Below are 19,762 nucleotides of genomic sequence, written 5' to 3' on the forward strand. Positions count from 1 at the left end.
TCTACTCCTTGGGGGTCTAGTTTCTTTGCTGGTATATTGCCCGATGTCTAACTCTGATACCATTTATAACAAGCTGAAACACACCACTAACGAATATTAGAACACTAAATTAATAATTATATCAATAGAAACTTGAACTTTTTCACGTATAGAAACTTACCATTTTCTTTAGATTTCATTTAGAAATTTTCGTTCAATCGTGTGCATATTTATAAATAATTGTAACAATTAAAATTTTAAATTTGCACAAATAAATAAATGAGCTTAAACACTTCATTTCGAAAGTGTTCATCTATTTGTAACAAACGGTTGAGGTTTTAAATCGGTACAATTATTAGTTTAAAGTTTCGATCAATACCAACCCTAGATTGAAGATTTGAACTTCTAATTTTTTTTTTCTTTTTCAGGTATATATTTTATGAAAATTATATTAGTGAATATTTGTCAAATAGAAATATTTTAAGTTGAAATTTCGTATGTAAGCGATATTTTTGTCATATTTCGTCGTTTTTCCAATTGTATAATGGAATATATTTTAAACTATATATAAACTATATATTTTAAACTTTTCGATTTGTGTCAAAAAAAAATCTTGATATTTTAAATTTATAGATTTATTATTAAAAATATAGAAATTTTACCGTTCAATTTTGTAAAAAAAAAAAAAAATCCCGGCAAGAGATTAATTAGCACAGAATTTATAATATTAACTATTTATCCGATAAGAAAAAAATTTGAACGTTTATATAAATATATTAAGCTTTTTTCATTGCAAAAAAGGGTAAAAAACGTAAAAATAATATTTATTAATAATTATTTTCAATCAGCCTACAACCAAGTCGCTTTGGCCGAGTGGTTAAGGCGTGTGCCTGCTAAGTACATGGGGTTTCCCCGCGAGAGTTCGAATCTCTCAGGCGACGATTATTTTTAAACATTTTTTCTCAACTATTATTATATCCATAAAAAATCATACTCTTTTTTTAATCAATTTTTAGATTAAATAAAAACACCATATTTTAATAATATAAAGTTTTAAAAAAACTAATTTATAATAAAATAGACATTTAATATCAATATAAATATACTTTAAATCACATGTCTTAGACATAACAAAGTTTATATTATTTTACCAAATACTATAATCATATTTTTTTTTTCAAATTTAAAATTTAATTATATCAAAATTAATTTTTTTAAAATAAAATTGTAAAAAAAATATATATATATATATATAACAAATTTTATATTATTTTACCAAATACTATAATCATATTTTTTATCAAATTTAAAATTTAATCATATCAAAATTAATTATTTTAAAATAAAATTGTAAAATATATATATATATATATATATACACAAATTATAATCAATTCTGTAATTGTGGAATTATCTGTAGATGTAGCTACGTGTCCACTACCGTTATCCTTACTTCTGAGTTTCAAGACTCTCTCTAAGCTCCTCCAGAGCTTCAGTCCAAGCGGATTCACGGGAGGGAAGAACTTTCGCCAAACGTTTTTGTTCCGTTTCTGATTCAATCCACAATGCCGAGCTGAGTTCCTCTTCATCATCGCTTTCAATTCTGTTCTTACGAGTTTCTTTTTGGATTATGGACATGGTGAATTAGATTAGCGACAGACTAGAACAATCCCTTGTTTCATTTCTTTGATTTCTTCTCATTAGCGTGCATGATCATCGTTTTTGGAAGCTGAAAAATGTTGGTTAATGCATATGTTCTTGATGAGCACGTTAATTCCATTACGCCCCCAGTTAATCTGTCTTGACTGCAAGGCGTCTTGTGTTTTCAATTTCCCTTCGTGCAATTCCTTTGGTAAAGTGGCTCGAAAGAGAAGAGGATTCGTTCGGTATCGGCATGTTCTTAATGCCAAGAAGAATGATGGGTTTTCGAGAAAGAGGAGTTGGTGGCAGAAGTTTTTCTTTGATGACGATGGAAATTGGTTGGGCTTGAAGGATGATGGCATGTTGGAGGATGAGTTGGAGAGTGTTGCGAGTGAGGAAGATTTTTCTGATGATGAGAAATTTGAGGCGTGGAAGAAGAGGGCTGAGGCCATTACTGAATTGAAGGAAGCACAGGAAGATGTGAGGAATGAACAGGGGAAGAGGTGGACTGATTGGATTTATGATGACGCAGATCATGTTCGATCTTCATGGAGTCAAGATTGGGACAATGGTCTTGGGGAATTGAATAAAGAATCGTCGGATGCTGGCGAGTTAGTTCCTGAGAAGGGACTTGTTGAGTCAGTCAGAGATTTGGTTCTCGGGCAGGAAGAAGATGACATGCTCTATGAGGACCGTGTATTCCAGTATGCCTCATTCAATTCGGTAAGCACATGTATGCAATTTGTTATTGTTGAGGATTATTGGGAGAGAGTCCTACATTGGCTAATTTAGGGAATGATCATGGGTTTATAAGTAAGGAGTACATCTCCATTGGTATGAGGCCTTTTGGGGAAGCCCAAAACAAAGTCATGAGAGCTTATGCTCAAAGTGGACAATACGTACCATTATGGAGATCCGTGACTCCTAACAGTTATATCCCTAAATGGACTGGTTCTGACTGCTAGTGGTATTCTAGCAGCCTAACAATCTCTTGTAGAAGCTATCAAGCTCTCATTATGGCTTGTTGAAAGCTTCTCACACTGTAACACTATTTCATGATTCTGTTGGCCTGTGACAAGTTTTTTTCTGCATTGATGGAGTCTATAGAACATGTATTTCTAGTGTTTGTCTTAAACATTTTGCTCATCATTGGCTTAGCCTTTTCTTGTCCTTATAATTTGATTGCTTATTTATATTCTCCTTGTTCATGCATTATTTTAGGTAGATACTTGCCTGAAATCCAAAGTTGTCTTGCCTCTTTGTGCCAAAAACCTAACCGACATAGCCTTGCCTCCTTTGTACACTCAACATGATATGGAATGCCTTTATGGCTTTATTTATTGTTGCTTGCTTGAAGACACTTTTATTTGAATGCCTCATGAGACTTGCTTAACTATGAAAGGATTTTCCTAGATCTCTATCCATTTGAGCCCTCAATTGACACAACATTGATCATGCCTGTGGAAACCCACGGTCATATAATTGCCCTAGGAAGAAGTGCTACACCTCACCTATGTGCCCTATATTTCTATCCAAAGTGTTTATGCTCCTGTTGGAAGACACTTGAAGTCCATTGCTTGCCCTTGCTGTGTCACACAATATTATGTTTGATGACTTGTTATAGCGTGCAAAGGTGGTTATTAGTCTTTTTTTTTTTATTGTTATCTTACACTATATTTATTAATTCAGGGTTTCCATGTATGACTATATTATATGCAACTACAGTGATGGGATAGTATGAACTATATACAAGTATTCTCTCATATTTTGTTTCTCACGTTATGGAATTTTTGTGAGCTGTTAGGGTTTGGAGTTTGATATCTTGGAGTACTTGTTTTTGGCCACCGCCCCCGTTCCTGAGGAAGACTGCCAAATGAGCTATAAAACTACAAAATCCAGCGATTGAATAACCTCTTACAGAACTTTCTGGCTTGCAAAGAATTAGCATAGAAACCTTTTTTAATTCCAAACGGAAAAAACTCATTTTTATTCCATCTCCATATGAAACTTTTTAGGCCTGAGAATTTGAAGGAAGGCTGGAAAGTAAATGACTTGTTAAGAGTTAGCCTTCCACCTCGGGAAATGTTGAGAAGTTTCCAACTAGACCGATCTTCTCAATGATATGTTCCCAAGATACTTTCTCTGGATTATACTACTTCAAAAGAAGTCCTAGATAGAATAGGAGTTAAATCACCACTTTAACCCAAGTAGCACTGATCTCACACTTGTGGATCACTAGATCTCCTTTCAAATATAGCATTGAAAAGGGAACTTACTTGCACTTTGAAATCACTGGTTTGAATATTGTTTCTCAGAATGAAACCTTTCCTATTCTAAGCTAATACCTTTTTGAACTTTTGCAGGCAAAATTTCTTACAGTCTTAATAATTGTACCATGGGCATTGGATTTCGTGGTTCATGATTACGTTCTCATGCCCTTTCTTGATAGGTAATAGATGAGTAATTTTTCTTTATGGCGTGTCATGCCTTCCGGGAGAAATTTTATGGATACTTTGCCTCTTATCTTTAGTATCAGTAATTTAATTTGTGCTTAAATTTGCAGTCCATGAAATATCATGATTTAATGGGCTTATCTTTCATGACTATGTGTTCATTCTTTTGGCATTGTTTTCCAGAACATTTCTCACAATAAAACCTTTTCCGGTTAACAAAGTGATTACATAGGGATAAACGGCTAAAAGTACTGGAAGATAAACTTCTCCCGTATACAGTCCATCAAGTTAGCCAACTTGGAGTTAAATCTAAACTTTTTAGAACTTCAATTGAATCATAAAGTATTGGTCTCTGCAGCTTATGTATACAAAGATTCAAACTGCTGTTTCTGAAAAACTTAGAAAATCTTCTGGTTGTTTCTTAGTCTATATGACACATACAAATCACCTCAACTTCGAGTTCTTCTTTAATAAAAAAAAAAATTGACCGTCAGCTTCTATATGCTGTGTTTTCATGTTGAACAGGACTATGAACTGTATTCACTGCGTTCTTATTGTTATGCTGTATCTTCATAGGATTTCCACAGATTATGAACTGATGAATGTGGCTTGAATTTGGTAGTATTAGGAAGGGGTTGGCCTATTTCTTATCTTTGTATGCCATCTGGGAAAGTCCCACATCTCCAAGCTTTCAGAACTCTCTTTTGAAGATAATTACAAAAAAAAAAAAAAAAAATATTAAAATGGAGTTCCCCATCTTTGGCTACTTTGATTCTCTCTTATCTCCCCCATAAACTCTCTCTGTTTATGGAGTTACTATTGTAGTAGCTTCCGTTTGAAAATTTTATTAGAGATTCTCATGGGAAATTTGGTTACATTGGGTTATTGTTATTATTATTTAAAAGATTAAAAGTCCTCTATACTGGAAACTTCAGACATGGAACTAGGATGATCATCTACAATGGCTTTGGAGGTTTTCTAAGGAACTCATTGCATTTTGACATTAAATAATTATTATCTTGCTGATAATTTCTTTGGTTTTTCTCACAAGTACTTTTGTTACTTGACTTCAAACTAGTTCCCGTGTTTAAGTTAAAGAGATGGAGCAACTGTGATATTTTGGGACGATCACTGATGTTCAAATACGGCCTTTATACCAATGCTTCCTCACCTTTTTGTTCTTAAGCCCTTCTACTTCAAAATCTGGGGTGGTTGTCTGACTAGCTGGATCATTAGGTTCAGAAGAAATCTGACAGAATGAGAGGTGGAGGAATGATTGCTACTCTTTGCATTATTCTATATTCTCTCCGCCCATCTTCTAACTGCAGTTCTAAATTTTGGGGTCTTAATAATTCTGTTACTTTATTGTTAGATACTTCCCAATCATACATATTTGGGAGGGATAAAAAATTCTTGGTTTCTTATATAAAAAAAATCCAAGTAATGTTAGGTCTTTCTGCCCATCTTCTGCTTTTACAAACCCTTCTTAAATGGCTAAATGGCTGGAGTTGAAGTCCTTGCATTCAACTTGCTTTACTCTATATTCATCACTTACGTAGGGGGATTTGCTACCATCAGTCACATGGTTAGGTTTTCCATTGCACTAATGTTGGCCATTTCAATTTCAACCTTGATGAGCATTGTACAGTGGGTTTGAAGTCTTCCCTCGGGTCTCTTAATATTACCGACCTTTCAAATTTTCCTTTATATTGGCATGCACCATCATTACTAGCCCTCATATGGGCAAGACGTCATTTCGACAATTAATTGCACCAATGTATGCAACTCTGTTGAACCATGCAGTCATTCGGGATTCGATATTCTAACTTGCATTGGGGATAGCCCATAAGAGTGCCGCCTGTTTCTTGGTCCTTTATGATTAAATGATAAATCACATTTTGATCTTATTCACCTGAATCCATATTTATGCATATATGTACAGAGAAGTGCGCTTATTTTGGTGCTGCCATTAAACTATTACATTAGATCATTCATTGCAATAGTTGGATGTGAAAGACATATGTTTATTATTATTTTTTAATTATTTTTAATTAACAGGTATGTCAAGAAAGTGCCACTGGCAGCAGAGTTTCTTGATGTGAGAAGATACCAGAAACTTGAGATGGTTGAGGAACTAAAAATTGAGAAAGCAAGATTCAAACTTGAGATGGAAATTGGAAAATCTCCTCCTCTTTCTGATGAAGAGCTGTGGTGGGAGTTACGGCATAAAGCGTAAGTTTGCATTCATAATTTTTGTTTTATTTGGATTCCAACTATTTATCAAACGACGCCTTTATCCTCTCTTCCACCCCATAGGCTGAGCTAAAATTGACAAATAGTTTTTCTCCATAAAAACTTATAATTTACCATAATCGATCAACTTAAGTTTTTGGGTTGAGTGGTGATTTAACATGGTATTAGAGTAGGAGGTCCTGTAATTGAATCTCGATAATGTCATTTCCTCCTCGATTAATATTGATTTCCACTTATCAAGTCTTGCAAATTTTCAAGCCCACAAGTGAGGAGTGTTAAAATATTAATATATTTAAATTTACCATAACCTATCAGATTAAGCTTTTGGGTTGAGTAACGATTTAACATTTTTTGTCAAAAACATAAAGCTACAATTCACATATGGGGAACCTTGGTGTTTGTGTTTATTAATATTTTTTATTTTCATTTTTATACATGAAAATAATCAACATATTCATACACAGTCTTCTGGAAGTGATAGAAGATTATCATAGGATAATAACTTAATGTACTGTTTGTAGCTTTTGGTTGAGGTTACAAAAACACCCAAAAATCATGCCTACTGCACTCCTACGTCACATATATACGTACATACATAATTGTGTGCATTCCTATGTCAGTGGTTCTTCTTGCATAGACGCCATTCCATTCGGTTTAAAGAAACTCTCATTAAAAATTTCTCTGGTTGGTGCCTTGAAACAGGTTAACAATGAGAGAGGAGTGGAGGTTTGAGAATCGTAAAGCATTTGCCAACATATGGTCAGACATGGTATTTGGGATCTCATCATTCATTCTTTTGTACTTCAATCAAAGTAAAGTAAGTTACAACCTGCTCTCTCCCTCTCTGACTTTTGTTAGTGAAATTAAGATGTATAATACGGGTCGCCCCATGTCATCATAACATTATTTTCCAACCACCATAGAAATAATGAAAGCTCATAACATTATTTGAGAGAAGGGACTGAATAAACACTATCTTAGAGCAGAATTTCCAGAAAACTTATTGGCCTACAGAAATTGAGTGGACGTTGCAGCAGTTCCAAAGACTTCTTAACCTTTATGCTCATCTAACCTCTGAAAAGCAACAAAAATTTCCTCCAACAACAAGCACTCCCTTGCACACTGAAAAGAAAAGTAGACCACCTTTTTTTCCTCAACCATAATCGCACCCCAGGATCATTACCGAATCTAACAAAAATAGACTCGTTTCCGATTTAAAAATGACTAAAATTCATGAATTTCTTGAACTTAATCTTCATAGTTGAAAAGAGTAAAGCTAGGTTGAGAGAGGAAGCCAAAGAGGAAAGTCGTTGTTTTTGGGTTTAGAGATATCTTGACCATGCAAGTCCTTATAAGGGTTGAAGCGAAGTCCACTGGTAGTGTTGTGTAGCTTGCTGGATGCTAACTTTTTGGGCAGGAATACGTGTTCTATTACTGCTCTAGTAATTGGACGAGGCCTTCATGATCATATCTGTTCAAGATAGTCTCCCTCTCTCTCAAACTTCATGGGTCCTTATAATTATCTTTTGTACATCAACAATACCAATTCAATTTTGGTCAAGTCAATATGTCACAATATCTGTACCAACTCTGTTATAATATTTTGATGTCAGGAGTGGACAGTGAGACAAAACTATATTTGAAGTCAAAGCATTATGAGTTTTGATGTTTTAAATAGTTTCTGAATGGAAAATAAACTATGTTGGCTAAGCATGGTTATATATGTTTTTTTGTTTTAATTTAATTCTTATTTTTCTCTTAAGCTACATTGCTAATTATGCTATCCAATATATTCTGCAACTAATCAATTTTCTTTTTCATTCCTGGACTTTGCAGGTAGCTTTGTTGAAATTTACAGGTTATAAAATTATAAGTGATATATCAGATACTGGGAAGGCATTTTTAATTATACTTATTACAGATATTTTTTTAGGGTAATTATTCAGTCTTTACAATTTTGGTTCTATCAATTCCTTCCACATGCTTCCATGATTCTAAGTCTGTTCTTTCATTTATTATTTATTAGACATGATAATCTATAGTACTGTCGAACTTTAGTACTTCTGCATAGAGTCTGTTATTTCAAGATCCAGTCTCTTGATCACCTTTTGGCTGCTTTTAACTATAAAGACAGATTTGACTAGAATGCTTGCAGAATGTGGCAAGGGGATATGAGACACTCAATATGAAGGGTCATTAGATCAGCGTAGAAAACAATAACTAGGAATTAAGGGTGGTCTATCTCATAATTTAGATTTCAACTTTAATTTTTAATTTCAATCTTTATAATAAAGAAAAGCCTAGAATAAGAATTGACGTAGAAGATAATGTAAAAGACTTGGATATTATAATTCCCCTAGTGCCTTTCGTGAGCTAACCTCTTCATGCTTTTAAGAGATCATGAATTATCGTATCCTTAACATTACAAATGCCAGAGCTGGCACGTCTATGAAACTGTTGAACTGGAACTCCTTTATTGAACATAGGAAATCTTTTAATATGAACCAAGGCATATCAATCATACAATATATCATACAATATGAATTTGAAGGAAGTTGTGAAGAAGGTTGTTCAATTACCATGAGATAAAGTCAAATTCTATTAAAGTTGAACTCAAGTTGTAATCAAATTCACATTAAAAATTATCCAGGCTCATTTATGCAATAAGGGCTTCAAGATACTTCAAATGTTTTATGATGGATGATTAAAATCTAGATTTATGGTGTTTCATTAATGTATTTTTATGCTTTAAGACTTTTTATTTATTTTTAGGTTACATTTGCATAGTGGCTAATTATGGTCATAAATTATGAAAGTTACAAACGGTTGAAATGTCTCAGGTCAAGGATTTCATTTTGAGGCTACATAAAACCATGTATGTTATATTTGTAAAAGGGACTTGGAAAATGTAGTAAAAAGAGTATTTTTGCTTTGTGGCTAAGTTTCTTTGCAATTGTATGTTTAGAATCATTCAAGCTTGACATGATCAATCTTGCTTGTTGAGTGATTCGAATCTCAAACAAGTGTTTTTGCCGTGAGATATTTGATCAACAAGGTAATTCAAATCTTAAAGTATTTCTTATCATTAGGGCTAAGTGTTCTTACCTTTCCCTTAGCCAAGTGCTAAGTTTCTTTAGTTTAGATTGCATGTTTAAAATCATTCACGCTTGACATGATCGATCTTGTTTATGGAGTGATTCAAATCTCAATCAAGTGTTCTTGCCTTGAGATATTTCATTAACAAGCTAATCCGAATTGTACTTTCCCTTGGAATGATTCCTTATCATTAGGGCTAAGTGTTTTTACCTTTTCCTTTAGTCGGTTGCTAAGTTTCTGTGCAATTCTATATAGTTTAGGTTGCATGTTTAGAATAATTCAAACTTGACATGATCGATCTTGCTTGTGGAGTGATTCAAATCTCAATCAAGTGTTTTTGCTTTGAGATATTTGATCAATAAGGTAATCCGAATCTTATTTCCCTCGTAGTGATTCCTTGTCAACTTTGATCCACAGCTAAATCTCTAATGCACAAAATAGAATAAACAGTTTTGGATTTATAAGTTCTTTCAAGAAGTGCACTCCTTATCTCCCTTAAAAGGACTTTTTATTGGGAAAGTTGATTCTTATTCAGTTAGTTAAAGGATTAGCTGTTAAACAAGGTCTTCAAATTAAATGGAAATCATAGAAGGATAAATGAGAGAATCCGTTGATATTTTTTATTGAATTATCTTGATCAAAACTTGCTGAGGTGAATTGCCTGGTATTTATCCCATTACCTTGTACAGATCTCTTATGAATTCGTGTATTGCATATGCCAATTCTATTCCCAGTTTCTGGTGCTATTAAAAAGTTTTTGCTGGCAGGTACCATTCTGAATCCGGCTGGCAGACTTTGTTAGAGATAATTTTTGAACACTATGGCTTCGAGGTTGATAAGGTTACTATAACCATCTTTGTATGCCTGGTTCCAGTTATCATGGATGCATGTGTGAAACTTTGGGTATGCTCCACATATCTTTCCATTACCTACATTATTTTTCATATTCTTATCTGCAGTAAGGGCCGGCCGTAGCATGTGAACGATACATCTAGAAATTTTGAAAACTATTAAATTTTTTTAGTGTCTTGATGCAGTATTTTAAAATTTGAAAAAATAAAGGATAAATACTTGTGTTGGTTCATGGAGTTTCATGAAATGGACTGGATGCCTATTCTGCCAAGTTTTCCTTCCTCTCTTTAGGTGAGATGGCAAGATTTAGAAAGGAAAAAAGGAAAACAAACGAACAAACAACCTTGTTAGTTGTCTGAAAGTAAGATATTATTTAAATAGGATTCTAGTAGATGAATATTCAAACGAGACATGTACCGAAGCAAACAAATGAAAGGAGGTGATTCAGTAAAACAATGAATTGTTTTTTTTTTAGGATTACTTAAAACAACCATTCATTTCGATTCAATCCAATATATTTTCCACATTGATAGGAGAATGCTTATGTTTCTGCTTTACGAATATCAATATGATATTTTCTGAGTATTTCTAATAATATCAAGTGTTATTCCTATTTTGACTTTCTGAGCGTTTACTAGAATTTTCATTTCTCGTTGAATGTTAACAAGGTCTTGATGATGTAATGCATTATGTGTTTCTCTGGCTTGGACAAAATCATGCTTCTAATGAATACTTGAATTGGCCCTTTTGGCCTAATGGTAACCATGCCCATATTGTGCAAAGGGCCTGGTCTCTTTATGTTTTGTTTTCTCATAAGAGCAATGACTTAAGTCTATCATGTATTGCTCGTGTTTTGTTCTAGTTTTTTGCAACTTTTATATAATCCCTGAAGGTTTAATCTATATTACATTCACCCTTAAGTTAAGAAAGTACCATGTAATTATAAACCTTTTAAATCTCCTTCTCGAGTCTTGGGAAATTGAAGTGACCCCCAACCATGTAATTGAGACCTATACACCCCACCCCAGTAAGATCAGAGTATGGATGTGATGCCCCACATTGGTTGGGGAGGAGAACAAACCACCCTTTATAAGGGTGTGAAAACTTTCTTCTAGCTGACGCGTTTTAAAGCCTTGAGGGGAAGCTCGAAAGGGAAAGCTCAAAGAGGACAATATCTGCTAGCGGTGGATCTAAGCCGTTACAATGAAATTCCTCCTCACCCTCTCTTCTTTCTTTTCCATACGTTAGGATTCTTTTTCTTGTCTATTCTCGCTTGTTGCTTTAAGGGTTTGACATGTGTCATCGTTAACTTTAGATGAGATAAATGTACATCCAACCTTCTGCACAGTGAGGATCAATGTGATATGAACTAAAAGGATCAAAACAATAGTTTTGTTGATTGTATCCATGAAGTCTTTTTTTCTTCCTTCAGAAGGATTGTTAACTGTGTGTTTTTGTATGCAACAGCTGTTTAAGTATCTGCCAAGGCTATCACCAAGGGTGGCAAATTTATTCCAGGAAATGAAGCGCCATTAGTTGTTTACTACCCTTTCAGTTTTGGAATTTTGGGCTCAGAATCATAAAAAGAGTAGGGTATATAATCGTAAGAACAATGTAGCTTTCCCTTTTCTCTGCTATATAACTGTGAGTTCATTGAGTATTTGCAGTAATACAGTTTTTTGCGAATGAAAGACCAGAGCTTATGGGATTCGCAGCATACTGAATTGCACAGTCTAATGGTATTATAATATGGCTCTAATTCTTCATGCAGCCAAGTTGCTTCTTTTTCTTCTAGCGTTGGAGCTAATACCTTAAATTACCAGTTTAGTCTGTGTTCTAAGTATTTATCTAGTAAGAACATGAATGTGTGATTCCACTTTGATTGGAAAGGAGAATAAAACATTTTTTATAAAGGTGTGGAAACTTCTTCTCGGCAAATGCGTTTCAAAACCTTGAGAGAAGTCCGAAAGGAAAAGCTGAAATAGGACAATATCTGCTGGTAGTGAGTTTGGGTTACATTGAACTCTCAATTTTGTGTTTAATAAATCTTTTAACAAAATTTATGTCCTATAAGATCGTACACTAGACTTTTCATTTTGTGTTAGGTTCGAATGACCTATTAGACTCAAAATTGTATTAAAATTTATGTCTTATAAGGTCTAAACTAACTTTTCTATGTTTGATGAATAGATGAATGATCTTTTAAATATAAAATTAAAAGTTTGAACTACTTATTAAACGTTTTTTTTTCTAAAAGTTAGGACCTATCAAATATAAACTAATTTATAAGTTCAAACTAATTTATGAATTGAACTTATAATTTAATTGTATAGACTCATAGGAATAAATTGTTTTTATTCAAAGATCAACTCCTAAAATATTTAATTGTATCATTAGATATGATCGATTATTTATCTGCCATATATTTTAAGTAAAAATTAGTTTTATATATAATTTTTATTTTAAAACTTGCTTAGAAAAAATCACAATTAAAAATATATATATATGTATGTATGAATGTATGAATGTATGTATGTATGTATGTATGTATATATAAAATCAATACGTGGATAAGGACAAAAAATTCAAAATTAATCACATGCCAAGGGTAGGTTTGTCTAGTAAATATTTTATTAATTTGTCATTATTGTTTAAAAAAAATTTAAATTTTCAATTCTATCTTTCCTTTGTTTTCATCTGCTACCTCCTAATTGATTCAATTTTATGAATAATTTAAAATTAAGTAAAATAATTTGCAATTCAAGTCCTAATTTTTTATAAAAAAAAAATAATTACCTTATATTAATCATTTAAAATTTAAATTTAAATGATTAAAATGTAAAAAAAAAAAAAAAAAAAAAAAAAAAAAATATGATATCTAGTTTCCAACTCCCTCCCTTTCCAAATCCTTGTAGGAACAATCCGCTAATTAAGGGGTTAAACTTGGGTTTATAAATAAGGAATGCTTCTAATATTAGAATGAGACTTTTTTAAAAACAAAAAACAAAGTGTTTAGGCTCAAATGGACAATATCATCCCATTGTGGAGAGTCGTGATTCTTAGATTACTGTTATCCTTGTCAAAAGACTTGAAAGTATGCATAAGATTACTGCTGATCCTGGTAAAAATTCTTGAAAGTAAGCATAAAATTATTGTTGATCCCTGTCAAAAGACCCGAAAATGAGCATAAGATTACTATAGATCCCTGTCAAAAGACTCAATAATGAGCCTAAGATTACTGCGGATCCCTATCAAAAGACTCGATAATAAACATAAAATTACTACAAATCCCTGTCAAAAGACTCGATAATAAGCATAAGATTATTGTAGATACCTATCAAAAGACTCAATAATAAGCATAAGATTACTATTGATCCCTATCAAAAGGCTCGATGATAAGCATAAGATTATTGTTGATCCCTATCAAAAGGCTCGATGATAAGCATAAGATTACTGTTGATCCCTATCAAAAAGCTCGATAATAAGCATAAGATTACTGTTGATCCCTGTCAAAAAACTCGATAATAAGCATAAGATTACGACAGATCCCTGTCAAAAACTCGATAATAAGCATAAAATTACTGCGGATCCTTGTCCAAATACTTCAAAAAATAAGCATAACATTATTGCTGATCCTGTCAAAAGACTCGATAATAAGGCATAGAATTATTGATCCCTGTCAAAAGACTCCGAAAATAAGCCTAAGATTCCTGCTCATCCCTGTCAAATTACTTGAAAATGGCTGGGAATACGAAACTTCAAGGGTTGGAGTTTCAAAATTCGCCAATGCCAAGTCTGAAGATAATGAGAGATTTAAACTTCCGACCTCATGAAAGAAAAGTAGACGTTAAGTTAAACCAGAGAATTTAGCAAGAGGTAATACATACATCAAATCTCCTCTTTTAATGGTTAAGTAGCCTGCCAACAGGAATCCAATAAAATAGGAAACTCAAAACCAGAAGGTCCAAACCAAAGGTATTCATCATAACCCTTTGTTTTTCAAGTTTTTCCTTTCTCTGTGTCTGATAAACAGAAATTTAAATACACAACAAACATAAACACACACCCACAATTCACCTTCCTTCTTCTATTTGCATCTGCCTCTGCCTCTGCCTCTGCCTCTGCCTCTTCCCCTTCTCCCCTTTCTTTTTCACCTGTGTCTCTTTCCTTATTGACCCCTTAACGACATTCTCACTGTGTTCGGTTTTTCTTTTTTCTTTTTAGTAACTTCATATCAGTCTGTTGTCATTGGCTGCCTCATGCAACACCTGAAACGAGCCTTGCGCACGGTCGTCATGATCTCATTCTGTGCATTCTCAAGCATTCTGACAACCTCAGTAAATGATGGCCTAACATCGGGGTTGGCATCCCAGCATCGGGTCATGATGTCACTCAAAACAGGTAAGCAATCATTGGGAATGATAGGACGGACACCCTTGTTGACAACTGCAAAGGCGGCCTGAACGGCAGTCATGTTCTGGAATGGGAGCATTCCAGTTATCAGCTCCCAGAGAACAATGCCAAAGCTATACAGGTCCACCTTTTGAGTGTAAGGCCTGTGTTGGATCATCTCCCTGCAGATTCAAACAATGAAAACAACAAGAACTCATATATCTTATATTGGAAAATTAAATATCCACATATATATATATTATATATATAACCGAAAACTAACAAAAATTGCTCAGCAACTTTCCCTGGGAGCAACATGCTAATCAGTAACAAATAACAAAAGGAAAATCAAAGAAAAACGAAGTCTCCTAGCTCTTCGTAAAAAACCAAACTGTAGGAAGTCATATTAGTGTACTTCTTGGTCGAACTCAAGGCATGTTTGAGAGTAATTTTGAAAGCATGTTTCAAATCTCCAAAACAATTTTTATGAAATGAAAATCACATTTAAAGTGGAAAATCAAACATTAAATTGAGCAAAAAAATATATATATCATAAGAGAAATCATACTATTATGTCAGAGTACCATCACCCAAGACTAGTTCAAGAAGTTACCAACTAGAGTTTTGTTGTAAGAGGCATCGGTGAATTGAAGGAAAACAATTCAAGAAGGGTGGCTTTAGTCTCCTTCGAAACCAAAGGCGAATACAAAAGCCAAAATGTAGAGAAAAAGAGGAAAAATTACTCCCAAGAAGGCTGAGAGAAAAATGGGTGGAAGGAAAAAAGACCATCTGAATTAGGCCACTACAGAACAGCCATGGGTTGGACTAATGGTAAAAAAAAGGTCATGCAGTAAATCTTAATGAGCCATGGATTCAAGTCATACATGGCACCTAACTAGAATGTTAACATTTCCACATAGCCTATGTTTATGACTATAAACTAACTAGACGATAGAAGAAAAGGCGAAATGAAGCATATTCTTTTCCTTTTCAATATCAGTCAAAGTGCAAATCAACAGAACCTACATATCTAATTGTTATTCCAATAAAAAGAATGAAGTCTAAATTTTCAATTGAACCATGGTAAAAATTAGCTAAGCATGACAGAAGATAAATGTTATAGGCAAAAATTAGCTAACATGCAAAGATCAAAAAGTAGAAACCAAATACTGCTGATATACTGTATTTACGTGCTGCATGCATATATTCAGTTAAAAAACAACATATTTTATGCACTCAAACAATCAAACGGTGTTTTCAGAGACCAGGTTTTGAACATGTCACCACTCCTAACAAACCAGACCAAATATTTTTTCCAACAAAAAAAGAGAGACAAAGAAGATAGAAACAACTTGCTTAACAATCCTGACCACATTACTGTGTTTATGTGTATAATTTGCATATGCATGCGTGTATGTGTGTGTCTGCAACGAAGTTATGCTGCCTCACAACAGCAAAAATATAATAATAAAGAATTATCAACTGTGATCTCCTTTGAAACATTACTTTGCATTTATTAACAAAAAAAAAAAGAAAAGAAAAAAAAAAGAGTAAAATCCAAACAGAGTAGAACAAACTTACCAAATGGATTTTTACCAAGACCCAGAAGAAAAGTATCAATTGTTAAACCAACAAAGAAACCAAGAAATCCACTAAATATTAGCTAGTGAATATTATTTTCGCAAAATTTCCAATTCCTTCACTTGTACTGCACTCTTAAAATAAATTGTCATCTAGTAAGATAATCTTGATTGTGCCAGTAGAATACATATGCAATCAGAATCACAATTACGAAAAAAAAAAAGTAATAATAATAATAATAACAATAAATAAATGGCGAAAACAAGCATGCAGAAAATATTTGGAAAAGATGATTATAACAGAAAACAACATCCAAGTTTCAAGAGACTTACGGAGCCATCCAGCGGTAGGTTCCAGTCTCAGGTGTCATTCCCTCAGTCTGCACTTCAATCCGGGCCACTCCAAAGTCAGCAACTTTGATGGACTTATCTGCAAAAATCAAAAGATTGTCTGATTTCAAGTCCCTGTGAATCAATCCAAGGCCATGAACATATTCCATCCCTCTGGCAACATCCAAAGCTTGTTTGACAGCTAATTTCAGGGGGACAGAGCGACTTTGTCGCTTCATCAGGAACTGTCGAACTGAACCACCCTTTGCATATTCAGTAACAATGCACCAAACCATTGGCTTATGACATGCTCCAATAAACCTGACAATGTTTGGGTGCTTCAGAGTAGCAAGCATCATCACCTCCTGCTGATATTGTTGCTCCATTAACTGGGCCTTCTCCAGGTCATTCTCAGGCCTCTCCAAGATCTTGATAGCAACATCTTCCCCATCATAAGTACCTCTGTACAGTTTTCCAAAGGCACCTTGAGCAAAAGCCTCCCCCATATTGAGCTTCCTTAAATCAAGAATCCACTTCTCAAAATTTTCAAGACCCTGGGTCGGTGTATTAGTATCAAATAAAGCTCGAGCCAGTGCATCATCACTCAGGTGGTGTGTAACTCTTCCACGACGGTTAACGCTATGTTGAAAAGTCTGGTTGTCATTTGCACGCCGTCGCAAACCTTGGTGATTTAAGATCCGAGTGTGAGATTCATTTGATCCCACACTGCTGTTATCTAAAGACATAGCAACAGACCCTCCATCATTGCTCGTTTGCAAGCTTGCAAACGAGTCAATAGACATGTTGGTTCCCTCACCAAGTTTATGGTAAAACCCTTGAGATAGATCATATGCATGCTCGTTCAAATCGATCATTCCAGTGAATTTTTGACCACCCTCCAACATTATTTTCCCACTGTAAGATAACTTCTTGGATTCCCCTTTATATTTTGAGCATCACCTAGGTTCACAGCCGGCCAATAGAATCTGAAGCAAAATAAGAAAATGGACAAGAAAAGGCATTCTCGAGTGAAAAGAAAGTATTTGCATTACCATCTTATCAAACAAAATAACAAACAGCAGAGTAAAAAAAAAAGCAAACAACTCTAGTAAAGACCATGAAACTAAAGCAAGCACAAAGAAACAACGAAAAATCATGAAACAAAACCAAACCAAACCAAAAACCCCGAACTTCAAAAACCTCAACCAAAAACATCCGCATAGATTTCCAAAATCAAAAGATTCACTACACTGACTAAAAACTCCACGCCAATTAAATCAAAACCAAAACAAGAACAAAAAAGAAAAAAAGAAAAAAAGAAAAAAAACCAAATACTATTTCGAAAACTTCGGCGACTACCAAAATTAGCACAAAAACACCACAAACTAAAAACACAATCTCATGTATCAAACCTCAACACAAACATCCAACAATCGAACAACGCAAACCCCCAATTTCTGAAGTTACAGTGAAAAATATACCTCGATCAAGAGGTCAAACCGTAGCGATTCCGATGTATCAAGTCTTCATCTCCAATTGAAGAAACTAAGAACAGATCGAATCGAAAACAAGCGACGAAAAACAAGAAAACTCGAAGTCGAGTATGAAGACTACGAAGAAAGTGAGAGAAGGAAATTGGCTATATACTACAGAAGAGAGAGAAAGTGAAGCCAAAGAAGAAGAACAGGAGAGAGAGAGAGAGAGAGAGAGAGAGAGAGAGAGAGAGAGAGACAGTTCTACAAGTCTTCCAGTCTTCTTCCTCGTTCGCCATTTTATTTCCTTATTTTTCCTCCATTTTTTTTTTTAATTACAATTTCTGCAGAGAAAAACTACCGTTCGCACACTCACACCGTAATTCCACCTGCTTGTCGTCTTGCAAAGTTGAAATCATACCTCCCGTCCAATAAAAACCCGCCACGTATGCTTTTCCACATGGTTACACTCTTTCCTCTACGTGCGTGTGTAGGTGATTCCCTATACATTTTCCCTTTATTGCCTTCTCTTCATCTTACCTTTTCCTAAATATTAATCCTAAAAATAAAAAAATAAAAATTCCAATGTATTTTTTAAAAATAATAATAATTTGCAATATTTTTATTTTTTAAATAATAATAATAATAGCGGTGTTTCTTTTTTGAGGCTAAAATAACGAACTCGAGTCACGTGTAAATTCAGGTTAAATTCGGAATTTTTAATTATGTTCATACGTATAGTGGGAGTTTTATTGTTAATCAACGTGGCTGTTCTGCAAATTACGACAATTATATATTTATTGAAAAAAGTAAATTAAATGAAACATTTTTCCCGAATCTACGTTAAAGCACGTAACGAACTTCAGTTAAAGTGAATCTTAACGAACTATGTAATCTAAAGTAGATTCGGACGTTTACAATTGTCGAGTTCACGGCCGGGTACGTGGCTTAGTGTTCAGACGTTAACGCTTAATTAATTTTTATTAAGGATAATCTTAAAAAAAAAAAAAATTAGAATATTTATATTTTTATGACTTTTATTGTACGTTTTTTTTAATTTTGCTATTTATTTAAATAATAATAATTAAAACGTATATATATATATATATATTTTACTTTAACGGCTCTCAATTTCAACCATGAACAATTACCAAAATTAATATTTTAAATTAGTTATTATTTTAAAATATATATATTTATTTATTATTTATTACTTTTTTTACTGTATTTATATATATATATATATATATATATATATATATATATATATATATATATATATATATTTAGTTGGGTTTAAGTATTAATTTCATTGGTCAATAGTCATTTATTTAATTACACTTATTTTATCTCTATTTTTCATTTTTTTTTAAATTAAATTACAATTATAAGCTAAATTTCAAAAATCAAAATAATTTTTCTATTAAAAAAATATTTTAAATAAGCTAGCTTGATAGTAAAGCAAGAAAAATAATATTTATATATTTAGTTTTTAAAAATAAAAAAATAAAATTAGGATAGTTTTCAAATAGCCTTATTAATTAGTTGCAATTTTATACCGACGATATAAATTAAAAAAAATTCAACGAAAATAATACCTAATTTTTAATTTTTTTTTTTAATGATTTAATGGATAAGTTGCGTATTGATTAGACCTACTGACTATAAAAATCGAACGAGGTAGACACCTCACACAAATTGAAGCATCAACAAC

The 19,762-nt window shown here is 33.3% G+C and overlaps 2 protein-coding genes and 1 non-coding gene across 4 annotated transcripts; 2 read left to right on the plus strand and 1 right to left on the minus strand.

Annotated features, from left to right (window-relative positions):
* The first annotated feature begins 838 nt into the window (after positions 1–838).
* TRNAS-GCU lies at positions 839–920 on the plus strand. Its single transcript has one exon. It is a non-coding gene; the product is annotated as a tRNA-Ser (tRNA).
* Positions 921–1,400: 480 nt separating this feature from the next.
* On the plus strand, positions 1,401–12,042 carry LOC111465787 (chloroplast envelope membrane protein). The gene is made up of 7 exons (XM_023110305.1): positions 1,401–2,343; positions 3,984–4,069; positions 6,132–6,305; positions 7,029–7,143; positions 8,163–8,260; positions 10,190–10,325; positions 11,742–12,042. The coding sequence occupies exons 1-7, from the start codon at positions 1,726–1,728 to the stop codon at positions 11,808–11,810; spliced, it is 1,296 nt and encodes a 431-aa protein (XP_022966073.1). The 5' UTR covers positions 1,401–1,725; the 3' UTR covers positions 11,811–12,042.
* Positions 12,043–14,154: 2,112 nt separating this feature from the next.
* Positions 14,155–18,321, minus strand: LOC111465345 (serine/threonine-protein kinase HT1-like). 2 transcript variants are annotated; one of them, XM_023109670.1, is made up of 3 exons: positions 18,058–18,321; positions 16,580–17,536; positions 14,155–14,848 (listed from the first exon to the last, which is right to left on the minus strand). In XM_023109670.1, the coding sequence occupies exons 2-3, from the start codon at positions 17,479–17,481 to the stop codon at positions 14,509–14,511; spliced, it is 1,242 nt and encodes a 413-aa protein (XP_022965438.1). In that variant the 5' UTR covers positions 17,482–17,536; positions 18,058–18,321; the 3' UTR covers positions 14,155–14,508. The 2 variants fall into 2 exon arrangements, with proteins under 2 accessions (XP_022965438.1, XP_022965437.1); XM_023109669.1 differs by having other exon boundaries at positions 16,580–17,562; positions 18,058–18,317.
* Between the last annotated feature and the right edge of the window lie 1,441 nt (positions 18,322–19,762).

The sequence above is a fragment of the Cucurbita maxima genome, unplaced genomic scaffold, assembly GCF_002738345.1.
Source record: "Cucurbita maxima cultivar Rimu unplaced genomic scaffold, Cmax_1.0 Cma_Scf00029, whole genome shotgun sequence".
Taxonomy (NCBI): Eukaryota; Viridiplantae; Streptophyta; class Magnoliopsida; order Cucurbitales; family Cucurbitaceae; genus Cucurbita; species Cucurbita maxima.